At 43.9% G+C, this 19,482-nt stretch overlaps 1 protein-coding gene across 1 annotated transcript in view; it reads right to left on the bottom strand.

Annotated features, from left to right (window-relative positions):
• LOC124594597 overlaps positions 1-19,482 on the bottom strand; it is a 393,017-nt gene that overhangs the window by 67,885 nt on the left and 305,650 nt on the right. The window contains exon 11 of the mRNA XM_047132970.1: positions 951-2,367. Coding sequence (XP_046988926.1) covers positions 951-2,367 — 1,417 coding nt within the window. The remainder of the gene's footprint in view (positions 1-950; positions 2,368-19,482) is intronic.

Raw genomic sequence — 19,482 nt, 5'->3', positions numbered from 1 at the left:
CGGCGCTTCAATATGACATCTTTAGGCCTTAGTTTATGCTGAAGGGGTTATCACGAACCATATATACGTTGCATTAGTGACCAACATAACTGGTTTACGCAGACTATCTGTAACCCTGATGTCAGCACAGCAATCATCATGTGTTCTGACATCACGGTTACAAATGGTTCAAATGGCTCTGAGCACTATGGGACTTAACTTCTAAGGTCGTCAGTCCCCTAGAACTTAGAACTACTTAAACCTAATTAAGCTAAGGACATCACAGACATCCATGCCCGAGGCAGTATTCGAACCTGCGACCGTAGCGGTCGCGCGGTTCCAGAGTGTAGCGCCTAGAACCGCTCGGCCACCCCGGCCGCCCTTCACGGTTACTGATAGCATAGAACAGTTGTGTTGGCCACTGTTGGAGCGTATATAGGTTCGCGATAGCTCCTTCAGCATCAGACAAGGCTTGAAGATGGCGCACTGAAGTACCGAAACTGGTAGCTACACAGTAAAAAAGATAATAAAGACGGCTGTAGGCGTTTCATTTTCATACAATAGTGAACGGCCGTGGTCCCCAAGACCTCCAGATAAAAGGATATAGTTACAGAACCTGTATACACAAGTGGTCACAATGTTTGCACTCATCAGTGTATATATTTTCTCACCTTTTTCCTTTTTAGAAAGGAAAAGTGAATCTAGTATTTATAATAAGTTTCCTTTAATTTACGTCTGTGGGCAAAAACTTTTTTTTGTTAACAGATTACCGGTTTCGGTCTATAATGACCATCATCAGATCTGTTTTATAAAAACAAAGTTCTATTGTACTGCAGCCATAGTGGCATCGTCAAATGTTAAATGGAACATCAGCACCAGCATCGTCAAATATATATTTATAACTTCGCACGTCCACGCATATAGTGTAGACTTTGTAGAGCAAGACAATGCAATAAATGCAGGAAACATACCTGGTGCGTCCGAATCCGCTGCTGGGCTGTCTGTAGACTCCATTGTGCTGCACTCCGTAACCTCGACAGCCGGTTCCACAACAACCCGGGACTCGCGCTTCGCACTGTGCACTTTAGGTAACACTTCCTGCTCACTTGTCACGTTCACTATGCCACTCAACGGCGACACTACGCCCTCCGCTTTAGAGCCGTCACCACACACCACACTCGCGGTCTGCTTCGACAGCGCACTGCTCTTCGGCGGGACGGGCGGCGTCTGCGACGGCTCGTCCTGGGCTGTCGGGATGCAGAAGTTGGACTGGGACGTGGAGATGGGCCGGTCGTGCTCGCCGCCGTCGCGCTCTTCGAACTCGTCCAGGTACCTCGACGAGTCCGCCGAGCTGGAGCGCTTCCTGTAGGCGAAGCTGCCGCGGTGGCGCGCCTCCTCGCTGGGCGTCAGCAGGTGCCGCCGCAGACTGTCGCCGTTGTAGTGGTGGTGCTGGTGGAACACCTGTTGGTGGTGGACCACCGTCACCGTAGAGCCGCACACCACCCGCTGGCACGAGAAGTCGCACCTCCTGACGCACCGCTCCATTTCACCGGTCAGCAGGCTGGGGACACTCACAGACTTCTCAACCGACGGGCAGTTTAAGGAATTGTGGTCCACCTGCAGTTTCAGTGTCTCTATCTTGTTGCTGGACGAGTTGACACTCGTGATAGGGGACATAGGGAGGTAGCCTGGGAAGCTGCCATTCGTCGTACCGCTGACGGCCTCCAAGGTGTTTCCACTTTCTCCCGCACGCCCATTCTTCGACGGTTCCATCATCAAATAATCGTCTTCGACGTCGGGTTTCGCAACTTTTCCTTCACACGTAGCTAGAGAAGCACTGGGATTCACTTTGCTACCGTTCTGATTGTCAGGGTGGTCGGCAATAGTGTCGGGGCACTCGTGACCACATTTCGCACAGACCGTCACCGCTCCTTCCCCTGAGGAAGTCAAACCATTTCGAATACCGTCATCGAGGGCACTGTCACTGGAATTCTGGTCGCCGCTCTGAGCAACCAATGAAACCTTCGACAGGATATCCCGAGAATTCTCGTAGTACTCAAGTGAATGGGCGAAGTCGATGTTCTCGTAGTTAGTCGCGTCAAAACTGGGAAGCGTACTGTTGCCATCGGTATTGTCTTCTTGACAAACGCCCCCGTCTACGTTGACGTAATTGTTGACATCAGAGTCGGCCTTTGAAGCCTGTTGTTCCGCCGTCGGTAATGCAGCAGGTGCGACTCCATCTTGCGTCGTCGAGCTGACGGCCGCTTCTCGGAGGCGCTTATTCGTCTTTTTAGACTTGTCGACCGTTGCGTAGATCGCTATTTCCCCTCGTTGATTGACGACTGGCATCTTTCCCTGACCGCTGAGTGGTACCCTGGTGATGGGTACCTGCGAAGAAATAAAATTTTTTTCATTAGATGCTATTATCAAATGAAATGTGGAAATTAATGGCTGAAAAATATCTGAATTGTGTTCAGATATGGACGCGACAAATAGATTACAGTTCCATTATTTCACAATAGTCTAATACTATACAATATTTTTACGTTCAGATTGGCATTGACAGCAGGACATTACAATAAATGCAAAACACAGTTAACTTATTTCAATTTGTGTGAATACTTTTAAGGAGAAACCAGCGCTTGAATCCACATATATTTATTCATCCTCCAAAGTTTAGTACACTCATGAATCAACTTTACATCGAAGACTATTTATATCTGTTTCTACCTCCATCACTGTTAACTTGACATTGATATCAACATCGCGATTTTCTGTGTGTTTCTGGGCTTTTATGAACAGCGTTTAGTGAAAGACACTTAACATTTGCCATAGCTGACATACTGACATATCCCCGTGTGCAGAGAGACACAAAAGGTACAGTTGATTTACGAGGATTCCGAATACGTCGGCGTTATTATCAGTACAAACGCCCATAAGCCGTGCTGAAATTAGCTGGAATGATTTTTACGTATGACCAAGACGTCGAGGACATCAGATAGCAAGTTTCCAAGTTTCACCGTTAAGTAATAGTTATGTAATGCGTTTTATACCTCCCCCACCCCCAACCGTTCCCCCAGATCATGAGCTGTTAGATGTCAGTGAAGCATCCAGTATTATTTCATTCTCATTTTCGACGTATTTCACCTGGAAAGATTATGGTCTTTAGGCCTCCTCTTAGATAGTGAGTGGGAGTGGCCCCATTATCCCTTTGTCCGACCATGTATGGAGGAGAGCGTTGGGTCGTCGTCACCCACACGTCTCCTGGTGGCTTCAAGTTTTTCTACTATTTGTCATTCCACAGCAGTTTTGTATGCTCGGCGAGCTACTTGTAGTTGGTTGCTTCGGTGCTGAGATCACGCGGTATTCGTAAAGACTGACCCTTCCACCCGTGATAATTGTGTCTGGTTTGCTTCCTGCGCGTGTTTTGTCCTGCTGCTTCTATACTAGATGCGGTTCAGTGCACTGCTGTAGTTCTTCGTCTTTCCTGCGTCTGGCCAAGCGACTTGAGAAGCGTGTCGCACGTATCAAACATAATAGCTTCCATTTGGTAGGTGTTGTAGACTTAGTACTTGACTGCGTGTTTGAAATTATTGGGGTTTTTATAAATTTCTTCGGTGTCCAGTGTCATTAGTTTTGACCTCTGAACATATTTCTTGGCTAGCAACTTCTGTACTAAATTGCCAAGTCGCTTTCTTCAGTTATTCGGAGCCCGGAAGCTTATGCTCCTCACTGGGGCTGGTCTTGTTGCTTGTATTTTGGTGGGTTACACTCCTAGGTCTAGCTTGTGTTTACGTAGGTGAGGTTCATCAGCCAACCGTTCGCGTCATTATTACATCTATGATTACCGTCCCGCAGGACAGTTGAGTAATTATTTGAAGCTGAATCTCGGTTTGCCACTGGAGGTCTTTACTATCAGGTGCTAGTGGAAGTGGTTGCCTTGGCCATTTTGCTTATTATCTTTTAGCGATTTTTCATAAATGTGGTCTACGCTGGCAGCGTATAATCTGATGACTGAAGTTTCACTCGTTTCACTTACATATTGCTTCTCTCTTCATGAGGCTATACCTGTATGTTTCTGCCTTGGGGCGTGTTCCCACTGCATGCTTAGAACAGGAGGAGTGTGGTGACCAACGTATCGGGCCTAGCCTAAGTAATTTCTGGCCTATTCACCCGGGTCACATTGCCGGATGTGTGCCAGTATCACATCGAGCAACTTTAATGGTTTTTCTCGTTTTAATGAGCTTTTTTTAGGTAAACCTGAATTATTTGTTGCATTTTAATCGAACACGTTCTAAAGATGCTTGTCCTCTGACTATATGAAGGCAAATTTCTCATAAACGTTGGAGACAGTTATGTAACTTTAACTGATGAAATATTGTCTTGTCTCTCTTATTAAAATCTGCTGTAGATATTTTTGCACTAGTAACCAGTGGCACACAAGATTTGCATAGTTCTGAAAAGAGAACATTTCTTGACATTTAAATTTTCATACTTCATGTTCCTATGAATGGTTTTTGGAGAGTTTCGAGTAAGTATTTGAATTAACGATATAACCTTTCTTGATCTCACTGAATTTTCTGTATGAATTGTTGATCGATTATCCGTAACTGTTCTTACGTAATTTTATTTAATTTAATAGTGTTGCCTTAACATGTCTACTTCCTAATTGGCTAATTAATAAAAGTCATTCTGCTGGCAAGTGTTAAGAAAAATCTTCTTACGAATGATGTTCAGCCCGTATTTGGCCCGGTCCCACCACTATCAGGCAACCTTACGAAAATAATGTGTGCCAATAACACTATGTCTATATAGTACATGATTACAATCTAAGCAAAAAAAATAAATACCCATCACGAAGGCTGAGCTCTGAGCACTATGGGACTTAACTTCTGAGGTCATCAGTCCCTTAGAACTTAGAACTACTTAGACCTAACTAACTTAAGGACATCACATACATCCATAGGCAGGATTCGAACCTGCGACCGTAGCCGTAGCGTGGTTCCAGACTGTAGTGCCTAGAACCGCTCGGCCACCCCGGCCGGCCATCACGAGGGAGTTATGCAAATTGGTCACCAACTGCTGTCCACACAGGTGTCGACGGAAAATCGAAAACTATAAGTTTTGGTGGACGAAGCACGATTGTGTGACGCTACAGAGGAGTTTCATGGCGCAGCTGGCAAGAATAGTAAACAGGGAGAATGTCGATACCAGGACATAAATTCTTTGGTCAGTAACTGTGCCTCGCAGATAGGCGCGTGAACAACGTACGCAGATGTCAACATTTGCCGCCCGCGGTGGCGAAGCGGTTCTAGGCGCTTCAGTCCGGAACCGCGCGACTGCTACGGTCGCAGGTTCGAATCCTGCCTCGGGCATGGATGTGTGTGACGTTCTTAGGTTAGTTAGGTTTAAGTATATCTAAGTTCTAGGGAACTGATGACCTCAGATGTTAAGTCCCATAGTGCTCAGAGCCATTTTAACCATTTTTGTCAACATTTTAGAGAGGACGTGTATTTGGGCTCAAAGAAGCTGGTGGGGAGTAATCGGTGAATCGCTCGACATTTGAATAGGAGCGAAAGAGGGTAGAGTGAACCATGACCGAACACAGCATCAAGAAGGAAGTGGTCGCCATGGAGAGACGGCTAAACGTGAGGACATCCAACAACGCCATCAATCAGTGCCGAGCCGAATACCTGCTTACATAAGAGCCGGAGGTGGACCAGCTGGTTGCTGACTCGTCATTTTTGGCTTATAGTGTAGTAATGATAAGTAGGTGCAAGAGGACATTTACAAATGGGGGAGACAGTGGAAGAAGACAAGAATGCGTTGACACGTGAAGTACAACCAAGCAACACGTCTTATGGAAATCAACTACAGAAAGCTTTTCAAATTACACCGAACAACGAATAAGTTCCAAAATGCTGCACTCCAGTGTCGAATTGACAGCCTGAGTGTAACCGTAACGCACTGTACGGGCAGTTTTTGGAGAAGATTGAAGGCAAAATAGATGAAAAAAAGACACTACCTTGTCTGACTAACGGAATCCTAAAGAAGGAAATATTGCTACAGAAGGACAACGCCTTCAGTGCCAGGATAAAGAAACCGGCAGAAGACACAAAGGGCAGATTCTGCAAAGAATTTGTGGAAACTATGAACTATATCTTGAACTGTTGTGAAACTATCGCTCAGGTTGAGCTGACAAATATAAGCAAAATGCTGTGTCACGGATAATCTATTGGAATGGGTGGCAAAATGACCGTCCGCTGGTGGCGAGTAAGTAGTAGGGCCAAAAACCAGAGAAAATTGTCGAAACCGAACATGCATGTAACTGTGGAACTTCCGACTTCAGTCACATCGAACGCAGGGACATGATATACCAGAGATGTGGAGATAAATGAAGAGTGGATAGTTAATATAGTCATCGCATGTGACAGCAGAATCGATGAGAAACAACCAAAAACCTGTCGGATACGATGATTTGAAAATCGAACTACAGCGACTCTGGCATCAACCAGTGAAAGTGGTGCCACTGGTTCGCAGTACACAGCGAGCAGCGCCGAAAGGTCTCAGTGGAAACATGAAAGTATCTATCTGCCTACTGCCGCTTTAGCTGGGGTCTAACGAATTATTCACCGATGAATCGCAAACTTGGAGTCGCCTGCAACGTGTCTGACTAGAGAAATGCGAAATCCATTATAGTGTCCTCATTTGTTATGTTTACTCTTCTAATAGTAATAATAAATATAGTAGTCATCATACGGTATTTCAGATGCGGTAACATGTGTTCTGAAACTCTTTAAAACATTCACATCGTTCTTTTTTCTGTTAAATCCCTCCATAGCATTGCTCTATCCGAAGGACACATTTCGTCACCTCCACAGTGGTTTTGAAGCTAACGATACCTTGCTCCAAGCCTTTCAGTTGAGTTAAGAGGAAAGCAAATTCATGTCGTGAAACATGAATTCGGATGGTCAGCAGGCGTACTGTATACTTGGAGGTACACCTGTATTTCGTCATGACACCTTCATTAGACGTAACATTACGTCACAGTTTCAAAAACTATTCTTATAATTTGTCTTCTACAGTAGAAATTGTATGACGTTGGTTCGTTCTGGCGGAAGGACTTCCTGTTGTCTAACCCAAAACTCTCATTGGGTGCCTTTCTCGCTCTCTCTCTCTCTCTCTCTCTCTCTTTCTCTCTCTCTCTTAAGCCTGTGACATCTTACAAATGAGGTCGCCCGAAACGGTTTCATACACTTTGCTGACCACAGAATTCATCGGAGGACCAACGTCGAAATCATAGCCCTGACTATCACACTTCACATTTAGAAGACGACAGTCTCGGTAGCACACACCTCTTACTGCAGTCAGTATGTAAACACGATCTTGAGTGAACCATGGAAATGAGATTCGTGGACCACGTAAGTCTTTTGCTAGTTTAATAACTATCTTGCACTTCATTTCAGAGCATAATTTGTACCCTACGTCGTCAATGATTTGTATGTATTCCAATACAGGATAATTAACGAAGATATACAAATATTTCAATATGTTATTCTGCAAGTAAATCTAAAGAAAAAAGTTCATATAAAGAAATGTCCGCAAATGTTTAGTTACGGAGTTACTGCTAATGAAATATTTTGCCCGAAATTCAGCAACTTCTCTAATATGAAGCCATCGCAAACCTAGACGAGGTTAAAGTAAAGCACGATTTCCATTTATTTTGATGTTATTCGTCTGGTGAATCTAATAAAACATGTCCCAGACGTGTATCTGCAGCAGGTTTCCAGAAAATCCAGAGAAGCAAAGAAGTAATTTAGTAAAATTTTTAATTTATTAATGACTTGGCCCAATTTGTTTTTTAAATTCCAGACAATTGCACGAAGTTTGCACCAGAAGTTGTAGGGAATTTAATTGTGGAAAAATGATGGTAATAACATTAGCTCAAAGTGTGTGAATGTGTCAGATAATCTGCTTTTATTAATACCATAGCACATGTGAATTCAAGTTAAAGCGGAAAAAACCAAACTCAAGTGTTAAAGAAGTTATACAGCGTGCATACAATTTCACAATACATTTACCATAAACGCTCGAAAAAGTCTCCATCGAGTTCAATGCTATTATTTGCATGTGTATGAATAGATTTTGTTTATTTTGTTGCTCATTTCAATTTCACAATCTTGTTCTTAAATTAGTCAATTGCATTCACAATGCGAGCAAGTAATGCCTCACGTGTACTGACTTTATCCTCACAAATTATGTCTTTTATCCATTCCCATACTTAAAGATCTATTGCTGGTTTTCATGGTGGTAATTCCTATGGGGCCAAACTGCTGAGGTCATCGCTCCCTAGGCTTACGCACTACTTAATGTAACTTTAACTTACGCTAAGGGCAACACACACACTCATGCCCGAAGGAGGACTCGAACCGTGACAAGGCGCCCTAGACAGCGTGGCTACACCGCACGCCAATCCATTGGTGTTAAATCAGGCGATCAGGGTGGCCACAGACGTGTAGCACCACAACCAACCCATTTCTGGGGAAAATGTTCATTTAAATGTGTAGTAACGGTAGTGGTGAAATGTGGAGGCGCGTTGCCATATTGAAAATATATTTGCAATCGTGTAGCAAGTAGAACATCTTCGAGCAAGAGGGGCATTTCTTCTTGAAGGAATTGTAGGTACGTCTCGCCAGTTAGACGTCCTGGGAAAATGAATATTCCAATAAAGTGTGTGTTGATTTATCACACCTCACATTTATGCTAAATCGTTGCTGGAAATTGCGTTGCGCTATTGAATGTGGGTTTGCTTCAGACCATATGTGCTCTTTATGTAAACTGTTTATACCATCTCGAGTAATCAGTGACTCATCAGTAAATAAAATGTATTTTCGTAACTGCCAATTAGTACTTAACCAGATGCCCTATCCCAAGGGAAGTGCAGGATCTACCGGATGTAAATAATGAATTGTTTGTTTATGGTAAGGATAGAGATTGTTGTACTTCAGTGTACGCCATACCTTAGTTTGTGAAATGCCTAATCGTTGGGAGATCCGTCGTGTATTGGTTCCCGGGCTGCATTGAACTGCATCCATAATATCCTCATCATCGCCTTTATCTATCGAGCACTAGTACAAAACATGTCTCCTGTAACATTCGAAATACTCCACTAATGGTTCGCGAATTCGGAATCCACCGAGATGGATAACGCACGCGATATTCGCTAACTGCAGCTGTAGGATATTTGAAAGGCATCCCTATTTCATAAATAATCTCCAAACTACAAGACTTGCTATGTGGTTTCACTTAAACTCACTGTTAGTATTATGTTCTGTCATTGAACAATACACAAAACTAACTCGTTTCAAGGTTAGGAAACGACTGAAACAACTCACTAAGGGGTTGACAACAATGACGTAAACGTTTCTACATTCATAATGGAATGTAAACAAATTTACTTGAATAATAATCTTTGCTTCTCTGGATGTTCTGGAAAACTGCTTTGGATACACGTCTGGGACCCTTTCATTAGAGTCACCAGACCAATAACAACAAAATAAATGGAAATCGTGCTTTACTTTCTACGGCGTCCGGATTTTATGAACCTTACATCAGCTTGATCCATAACGACAGAATGATACGGTATGAGATCCTCAGAAAGCAATAATTACATCATATCAACAAAAGGCAACTGCAGTTAATCGCATGTACCGAAAACTAACAAAACAATATCTACCAATTTGGGCATTGGCAGGGAACAAACGAGTTGGAGACGAACCGAGAAGGTGGTTAATGATATCGTAAAACTCCCATCTGGCAAGAGAACGGCGAGCTTCGGCACTGAAAGAGATACGGTCATAACTATGCATTATTCCTTTTAACGTAAATAAAGCTGGGACCGAGGGTAAGTGGCCGCACGTCTTTAAAGTGCTAGGCTGCGACCCAGCAAGGAAAATAAAAATGTTTATTCCTCTCTAGCGAGACGGTGATTGGCTGAAGCCATACTTGGCTACGCAGACGCGACACGGTGGGGAGATCCCCATTATATAAAAGCATTTTGAGACCTTAAGGCTCTCTCTCTCTCTCTCTCTCTCTCTCTCTCTCTCCCTCTCATCTCGTGGCAGACCGCCCAAGTGTGTGGAAATAAGCGAGGGCATTGAGAGCTTTGCTTTCTGCGAAGTGAGGACGATACGCTTCACGTATCGTGGCGACAGATAGCAAAGCAGTAGTTAATTGAAAGTTCCTGGCAGATTAAAACGATGTGCCGGACCGAGACTCGAACTCGAGACCTTTGCCTTTCGCCGGCAAGTGCTCTACCAACTGAGCTACCCAAGCACGACTCACGCGCCGTTCTCACAGCTTTAATTCCGCCAGTACCTCGTCTCCTAAGTTCCAAACTTCACAGAAGCTCTCCTGCGAACCTTGCAGAACTAGCACTCCTGGAAGAAAGGATATTGCGGAGACATGGCTTAGCCACAGCCTGGGGGACGTTTCTAGAATGAAATTTTCACTCTACAGCGGAGTGTGCGCTGATATGAAACCCCCTGGGAGATTAAAAAGCTGTGAGGAAGGGGCGTGAGTCGTGCTTCGGTAGCTCAGTTGGTAGAGCACTTGCCCGCGAAAGGCAAAGGTCCCGAGTTCGAGTCTCTGTCGGGCACACAGTTTTAATCTGCCAGGAAGTTTCACATCAGCGCACACTCCGCTGTAGAGTGAAAATTTCATTCCAGTAGTTAATTATTTCTGCGGGAATTTTTGTGAGCAATGAAACTGTGCATGTTGCTCCAACCCATAGCGGGTGTGCGACAGCCATTATTTCGTCTAGGGAAAGATTAACGTTCTACGGACCTTAGGGAAGTTGTGACTGATAAATTCAATCAAGGCCAGAGTAGGTAATTAGCATTTCAGATCCAGCACGGATACAACGTCGTTGCAGATGCCACTTGGTAAATTTCCATCGCACATTAGGCCACATTAAATGCTGTGTCCAGATTTTGCTCACTCCGACCTGCGTACACTTTGACCATTGAATATCAAAAGCTAGGATAGTAACGTAGCCTCACATTGAGTACATGAGAGTTTTTCATTGGTTCAAAAAGTAAATTTATTCTCCACCAACTCAGTGCATTGACCAGCTACGACAACGTAGATTTAAATGAGTTGATGAGGATTTTTAATAATCATTCTTTCGTGTGATAAAAAGTTTTCTTGTGTAGAGATAACGATTTTAATAATTGCCATTTCAATATGTCCAAGAATTAATTATTTCGTTATTGAGTGTCAAAAGAAAAATGAACATGATTGTTGTTTAACACTTGACCCATGAAAACAAAAGTTGATAAATTATGCATAGAATAAAAGAAAAAATCGAATAGCTGCGTTGTCTTCCTAGAAGAACCCAAACTTTCACTTTTATTAAGTCATGCATTCTAGGTACGTGATAGCAGCATTTATAATGATTTTTGTTGCGATCCACACCTGATATTAGCTGCCTTACAGGGCCAGGGTCATATTTATTTAGAATATCTATTTAACACCCTGGGCTTGAGAAGACAGTTCAGATGTTTTGTCCATTTGCGCGCTAAGTGGTATGCTAATTTTGCACACATTAGTACACTCAATGTGCAGTTATAAAGGTTGGACATACAACAACTTTAACCTCGTCCAGTTTTGCAATGGCTTGACATTAGCGTAGTGCTAAATTTCAGACAAAATCTTTTATTAGCCGTAGCTCCGTAACTAAACATTTGCGGACCTATGTTTATCTGAACTTTTTTCTTTAGTTTTACTTGCAGAATAACGTATTAAAATACTGGCATATCTTCGTGAATAGCCCTGTATCTGTCATCCCCCATAGTCTTTAGAATGTACAGCTCCATCGGGTACCAACCGAGGCTATTGCTTGCCGGCCCGAGTGGCCGTGCGGTTCTGGGCGCTACAGTCTGGAACCGGGCGACCGCTAAGGTCGCAGGTTCGAATCCTGCCTCGGGCATGGATGTGTGTGATGTCCTTAGGTTAGTTAGGTTGAAGTAGTTCTAAGTTCTCGGCGACTGATGACCTCAGAAGTTAAGTCGCATAGTGCTCAGAGCCATTTTTGAAGCTATTGCTTGGTGTATTAACACATATCCTGTCATCCTGTCGGTTACTCTTGTCAGCGTTTCCCATATGAGTTTCCTTTTCTGATCCTGTACAGAAACTCTTCATTCGTTATCAGTCTACCTAATATACAACGACCTACCGTAGCATCACATGTAAACCCGTTCGATTCTCGTCTTTTACAAATTTTCCAGCAGTCCGTAATTCACTTCCACACAATACTCTGCTCTATACGTATATTCTCAGTAATTTCTGCTCCAAATTAATGACGATATTTGGCAAAGGTAGGCTTGTCTTGCCGAAAAATGGCTTTTGCACCTGTGCCAGTCTTCATGTATTCCTTGTTTCCTTTGTCGTATGTCATTTTGCTTCCGAGGTTGGAGAATTTCTTCGCGTCGCCTTATTCGGGCTCCCCTACTAAGTTTACCACTAATCTCGTTGGTGCTGTTCGGCATTACGTTCGTCACTTTTCGTTTTTTTTTCAATCCACATTTTGTGCTGAGAGTGTTAATTCCAATCAGCAGGTCCTGTAATTCTGCCTCATTTTCACTGATGAGAATAACGTTATCCGTGAATGTTATCATGGATATCCTTTCACCCTGAATATCTTAATAGCATTGCTAAATTATCTTTTAATTTCACCGTTGCTTCTTGGACGTATACATGAACAGTAGGACACTATTTTCAATCCGAGCAACTTTCCTGGTTTCCCATTTTTTTTTAATTGTTTCCTCGAGGTTTTTGTACGTATTACACTGTGGATACTCCTACCAAAGTGGGGAATCTGTCTTTGCAAAATGGAAGGAAGATTTGAGACCATCAACACCGCATCAAGATGATCACAAGCGTGCGTGTGGTTCGGATATCACGTTAAAAGAGTAAAAGGAAATCCCAAACCAGAGTTGAGTCATGTACTGGCTCGTATCGATAAGTTGCAGAAGTTCCGTACACTTTCGCTACCCACAAGGGAACCTCTCCATTGCACCCCCATTCAGATTTAGTCGTAAGATGACTCAGTAGATAGACCCTCAAAATCTAAACACAGTTCAAGCATGAGACAGGAAGAAGGCGTTCTGAGCTATGAAAGTACATCACAATAGAAACAGTAAATGGTCCAAGCTTAACAAGTGCGAGATGGAATAGAGTGTAGCAGCCATGGCGTCGTGCTTAAGCAGGCACGCTGCGGGACTGTGGAGCGGGCGAAAAGAGATCTAAACTCCCTCGTAATATTAATTTTTTTCCACAACTTTGTGAACTGTCCGTCCAGTCACTGAAATGTTTCTTCTCTTTCTGTAGTCTTGGCAATTGTCATACTATACATTGGTTGTAGAATATAAGTCATGTGGTAAGAATACATTACCGTCTCAAGTAAATATGATAAATAGTGTGACGGCCGGCGAGATATCACATAGACGTCTCATAGAAATGAAAACAACAAGGAGACGGTTTTGGACTATGTTAGAACAAAGGAATTCAAGAGTAAAAGCTTCCAAAAGGGATTGCAACTTCCAAAACATTGACAGAGCACAGAGAAACTGTGTGATTGTGAAACTGTTGCGTTCATTTGTTGCAGCTTATGTGACAATCTATATTGTCAACATTTCCTTGGGAGTGATCACATTCACATTCACACGAAATCGGGCAAGGAGTCACATCTCACTAATTCACCAGACGTACAAATTAGGTCCCGTCATATGACACATGTACTGTCACTAATGCCGTGTATGCCACAAGAGACTTGTTTTACGGTTTAGGATTCGGTCTCAAATCTTCGGCTTCGAGATACGGAGGCATGCATATGCTTGCTCGCTGTACAATGCGGCGATTAGTGGTGAACATTTACACTGATCAGCCAGAAAAATACGCCCACCGACCAACTATCGATACAATCCCGTTCAGACGATAGCAGCGTCACCTGGCGAGGAATGACTGCTAGTCAGACATACGAACGGTGCATGTAATATTAATGAGAGTGCTGTTCGTGTGCAGAATGGGGAAGGTGTGCGAGGTGGAGCCGCCAAACTACAGATATCGGACGTCGTAGGCCGGGTAGACTGGTAAAATAGGACAGGCGGCGAACTGTGGCAGAACTAACATTAGATTTTAATGCTGGGATAACTGCAAGTGCTTCTAAACACACAGACCGAACACTCCTACCGACGGGCCTGCTCAGCCGACGACCCATGCATGTGCCAACGTTAACACCACGACATCGGCAACTACGACTGAAATGGGCACGTGACCATCGACACTGAACGTCGGCGCAGTGTTGCAAGGTCAGATGAACCCCGACTCCTTGCTCATTAGCCGACGAGAGGGCGTGAATCCTCGTCTTCCAGAGGAACAGCTCCTTGACACCTGTACTGCGGGACACAGACAAGCTTGCAGTGGCTCCATTATGCTCTGGGAAACATTTACGAGCGCATCCAAGGGTCCAATGGAGCACGTGAAAGGCACTGTGACGGCCAAGGAGTATCGTACACTTGTTGCAGACCACGTACACACCTTCATGACGATCATGTTCCCCGATGATAGCGTCATTTTTCAACAAGTTAATGCACAATGTCACAAGGGCAAGAGTATGAGGGAGTGGTTCGAAGAACATAGTGGTGTGTTCCAGTTGGTGTCCTGACCTCTTAACTCACCAGATCTGAACCTGATCAAACACATCTGGGATGCCATTGGCGTCAGAGCTCATCACACCATTCCCGGAATTGGCGGGGTGTAGGTGATCTGTGTGTGCAGATGTGGGGCCCAATTCCTCCACCGACCTACGAAGGCCCCATCGCTTCCATGAAACAATGCGCCACCTCTGTTATCAATGCCAAAGGTGGACATACCAGCTATTAGATATTTGGTCACAATGTTCCAGCTCCTCAGTGTATTTTCACCGAAGAGCGTGTGGGAATTCCACCAAAACGTCGGAGTCCTATTCAATTTGGTGGGCTGGAATTTTATTAAACTTGTGCTAGGTTTGAGTGACTCGCTAATACGCCCATTTTTTTGTACAGCTCCTGGTGGCCCTGCGGTGAAATTAAAAATAAAATTAAGTGAGTGGTAAAACACTGAACAGGTGTGACGCGTTTTTTGTAAAGCCCCTGATGGGGCTTCGGTGAAGTTGAAAGTAAAATTAGATGCATGATGAAACGTTTAAAAGCTGTGTCTCGTAAGCCAAATTGACGACTTTCCAGTTAAATTCAGTTTGTGAGAGTAACGACACTAGAGACCATTAACATAATTTCAAATCGATATCTGATGTGGCGAGAGTACTATTGTTACTTTATGTAAGCTGCTATAAGGCCAAAAAATGTCACTGTTGTTTTAAGTGTATCTTAGTTTTACGTGACATGAATCATTTCGAAGAAACATGTGTTTTGCTGTGTTACCACAGATATTGTACAAGTGTCAGTGTGGGAAGTGACTCACACTAGACTCCTGCAACGAACACCGCTCAATTCTGTCTTACCCTAAATTTAGTCTGTTAATGTCAATAGGTACAGCCCCATTTAAAAAGTGTATGTTTGCAGAAAAATACGCTTTCTAAGTATTATTACAATCTGTTCGTTGGCTAACAGTACGAACCGATGACTACCCATCCATTCTGTGAAAATCACACATCAGTAGCACTTTCCATTTCTACAATATTTGCGGTGTTAGTTTTTTTGGTGCTTCACCCACATTTTGTAAAAATTACAAACATCAAAAGAAGTTTTGCATCACCCCTCTTCCCAGAACTCCTGAAGATAGACGTTGACTGTCGATATTCCATCCCAGACACAATTCCTTTTACTGTTCAGAGATGTCACCAAAACCCGCCCAAAGATGTAACCAACCATGCATGAGCAGCACCTATTAGGTAGAGGGGGTCCGACAGCCCATCAGTTGCATTCATTCCACAATGAAGGAGGTACACGGCTCGTGCTGTCTGTAGTTCAGTGGTGCCTAGGCGATCAATACGGCGGTTCGAACGCATCCGCAATGTTACTTTGTGCCAGGAACTGCTCTCAACAAAGGAACTGTCCATGTGTCTCGGAGTGATCTAAAGCGATATTGTTCGGACATAGAGGAGATACGAAGAGACAGGAACTGTCGATGACACGCCTCGCTCAGGACGCCCAAGGACTACTACTGCAGTGCATGACCTCTATCTACGGATAATGTCTCGGAGGTACGCTGACAGCAACGCCACCATGTTGAATAATGCTTTTCGTGCAACCAGAGAACGTTGTGTTACGACTCAAATTGCGGACAATAGGCTGGATGGTGTGCAACTTCTCTCCCGACGTCCATGGCGAGGTCCATCTTTGCAACCACAAAACCATGCGCTGCGGTACAGATAGGCCCAACAACATGCCGAATGGATCGCTCAGGATTAGCATCACGTTCTCTTCACCGATGAGCGTCGCATACGCCTTCAACCAGACAATCGTCGGAGACGTGTTTAGAGGCAATCTGGTCAGGCTTAACGCATTGGACACACTTTCCGGCGAGTGCAGCAATGTGGAGGTTCCCTGCTATTTTGGGGTGGCATTATATGGGGCCGACGTGCGCCGCTGGTGGTCATGGAAGGCGCCGTAACGGCTGTACGATACCTGAATGCCATCCTCTGAGCGATAGTGCAACCGTATCGGCAGGATATTGGCGAGGTATTCGTTTTCATGAACGACAATTCGTGTCCCCATCGTGCACATCTTGTGAATGACTTCCATCGGGATAAGGACATGGCTCTACTAGAGTGGCCAGCATGTTCTCCAGACATGAACCCTATCGAACATACCTGGAAGAGACTGAAAAGGGCTGATGTGACCCACCAATCACTCTGAGGGATCTACGTCGAATCGCCGTTGAGAAGTGGAACAATCTGGAGCAACAGTGCCTTGATGAATATGTGGCTAGTATGCCAAGACGAATACAGGCATGCATCAATGCAAGAGGACTTGCTACTGGGTATTAGAGTGGCCCACCGCCTCTGAAGGTCTCACTGTATGGTGGTACAACATGCAATGTGTCGTTTTTATAAGCAACAATAAGGGCTAAAATGATGTTTATGTTTATGTCTATTCCAGTTTTCTTTACAGGTTCCAGAACTCTCGGAACCGAGGGGATGCAAAACTTTTTTGACGTGTGTATAAAATTATGATTTCAAATTATCGTCACGAAATTTCTTCACTATTAAATATTGATGTTGATATTATTTAAGCTGATACTGATTATTAACTTCTCATAGTCGGGGCTCACAGATACGTAGAATTTTTTGAAGGACACCATTTCCGCCGTTTACTATGGAAATTATTTATTTCACAATTGCAATTTCGGCCTTCGAGCCACTTTTACTGGTAAGTGGTATTGCAAAAGATTTTGGTTCGGTATGAGTCAGACTTTAAAATCCTGGCGGTGACATTTATACGTGTCGGAGGATTTAAATGTCTGATATTTGCTGAAGCAAAATTTTTTGCAGTACCACTTGAAAAATGGCCAAAAGGCAACTGCGAAATAAAAAAAATTCTGCAGTCAACAGCCAATGGGATGTCTTTCAAAAAACGTATTGATTCTTGATTGCTAACTGTTTGATGCACCGGGTGATCAAAATGTCAGTATAAATTTGAAAACTGAATAAATCACGGAATAATGTAGATATAGAGGTACAAAATGACACACACACTTGGAATGACATGGGGTTTTATTAGAACCGAAAAAATACAAAAGTTCAAAAAATGTCCGACAGATGGCGCTTCATCTGATCAGATGATAATTAGCATAACAAAGTAAGACAAAGCAAAGATGATTTTCTTTACAGGAAATGGTCAATATGTGCACCATCATTCCTCAACAACAGCTGTAGTCAAGGAAAAATGTTGTGAACAGCACTGTAAACCATGTCCGTAGTTATGGTGAGGCATTGGCGTCGGATGTTGTCTTTCAGCATCCCTAGATATGTCGGTCGATCACGATACACTTGCGACTTCAGGTAACCCCAAAGCCAGGTCTCGGGACCTGGAAGGCCAACCATGACGAAAGTGGCAGCTGAGCACACGATCATCACCAAACGACGCGCACATTAGATTTTTCACGCGTCTAGCAATATGGGGTGGAGCGCTATCCTGCATAAACCTCGTACGTTCCAGCAGGTGTTTATCAGACAGGCAGGTGACGCGATTCTGTAACATATCGGCGTACCTCTCACCCGTCACGGTAGCAGTTACAAAACCAGAGTCACGCGTTTCCTCGAAGAAAAAAGGCCCAATAACGGTAGATGTGGTAAATCCAACTCATACCGTGACTTTCTCGTCATGTAATGGAGTTTGCACGACAGTTCTACGATTTTCGGTAGCCCAAATTCTGCGTTGTGGGCGTTGACAGACCCTCGGAGCATGAAATGAGCTTCGTCGGTCTACAACACGTTACTCAAACAATCGTCATCTTCCGCCATCTTCTGAAACGCCCACGCCGCAAATGCCCTCCACTTCACTAAATCACCAGGTAACCGTTCATGATGCCGACGGATTTTGTACGGATAGCATCGGAGAGTACGCCTCAGTGCCAACCAAACAGTAGTGTATGGAATGCTGGTGCGACGTGCGACTGCACAAGCGCTGACTTTCCGGTGCATAGACGAACCCGCTACAGTCTCCACTTTTTTCTGAACTGTCTCAGCAGCATTACGCCTTGTGCTCGGTCAGCCACCACGGGGTCTATCGTCAAAACAACCCATGGCTTCGAACTTCGAAATCATTCTCGCCACAGCTGCATTTGTCAACGGACCTTTACCCGTTCGAATCCCCTTCCTACGGCGATAGGATCGTAACGCTGAACTGGCACAGTCCCCATTCTGATAACACAACTTCACTAAAGGCGCCTTCTCATATAACGTCAACATGCTGCTACTCCTGGCGCATCCGATCCTCTCTCTCATTACAGCTCCTTTTATACACCATTGTCATGCGCAGTCACTGACTTATTGCTGTCCAGTGATATCTGTCGGACATTTTGTGGACTTTGTTTTTTTTTTTTTGGTTCTAATAAAACCCCATGTCATTCCAACAATGTGTGTCAATTTTTACCTCTCTATCTACATTATTCCGTGGTTTACTAAGTTTTCAAATTTATACTCACTTTTTCATCAACTTGTACATTTCTTTTAAGATTTGACTATCTTGACAAGACTATACGTCTGGGAAATTTGTGAAAAAACTTTCTGGCCCAGCACCTGACTGCTCCCTCCTCCATGTACTGCTACTGTTATTTCAAGAGCATTCGAACAGTGAAGATGGAATACAGGCTGAAATGATCCTGGCAGGAGGAGAGAAACTTGCAGAAAAAATACACCGACTGGTACAGGCAATATGGACCAAAGAAGAACTACCAGGAGAATGGGAAACAGCTCTGATTTGTCCAATACGTAATAAGGGC

The sequence above is a fragment of the Schistocerca americana genome, chromosome 2 (genome assembly GCF_021461395.2).
Source record: "Schistocerca americana isolate TAMUIC-IGC-003095 chromosome 2, iqSchAmer2.1, whole genome shotgun sequence".
In the NCBI taxonomy this organism is placed as follows: Eukaryota; Metazoa; Arthropoda; class Insecta; order Orthoptera; family Acrididae; genus Schistocerca; species Schistocerca americana.
This window is presented reverse-complemented; position numbering and strand designations above follow the sequence as displayed.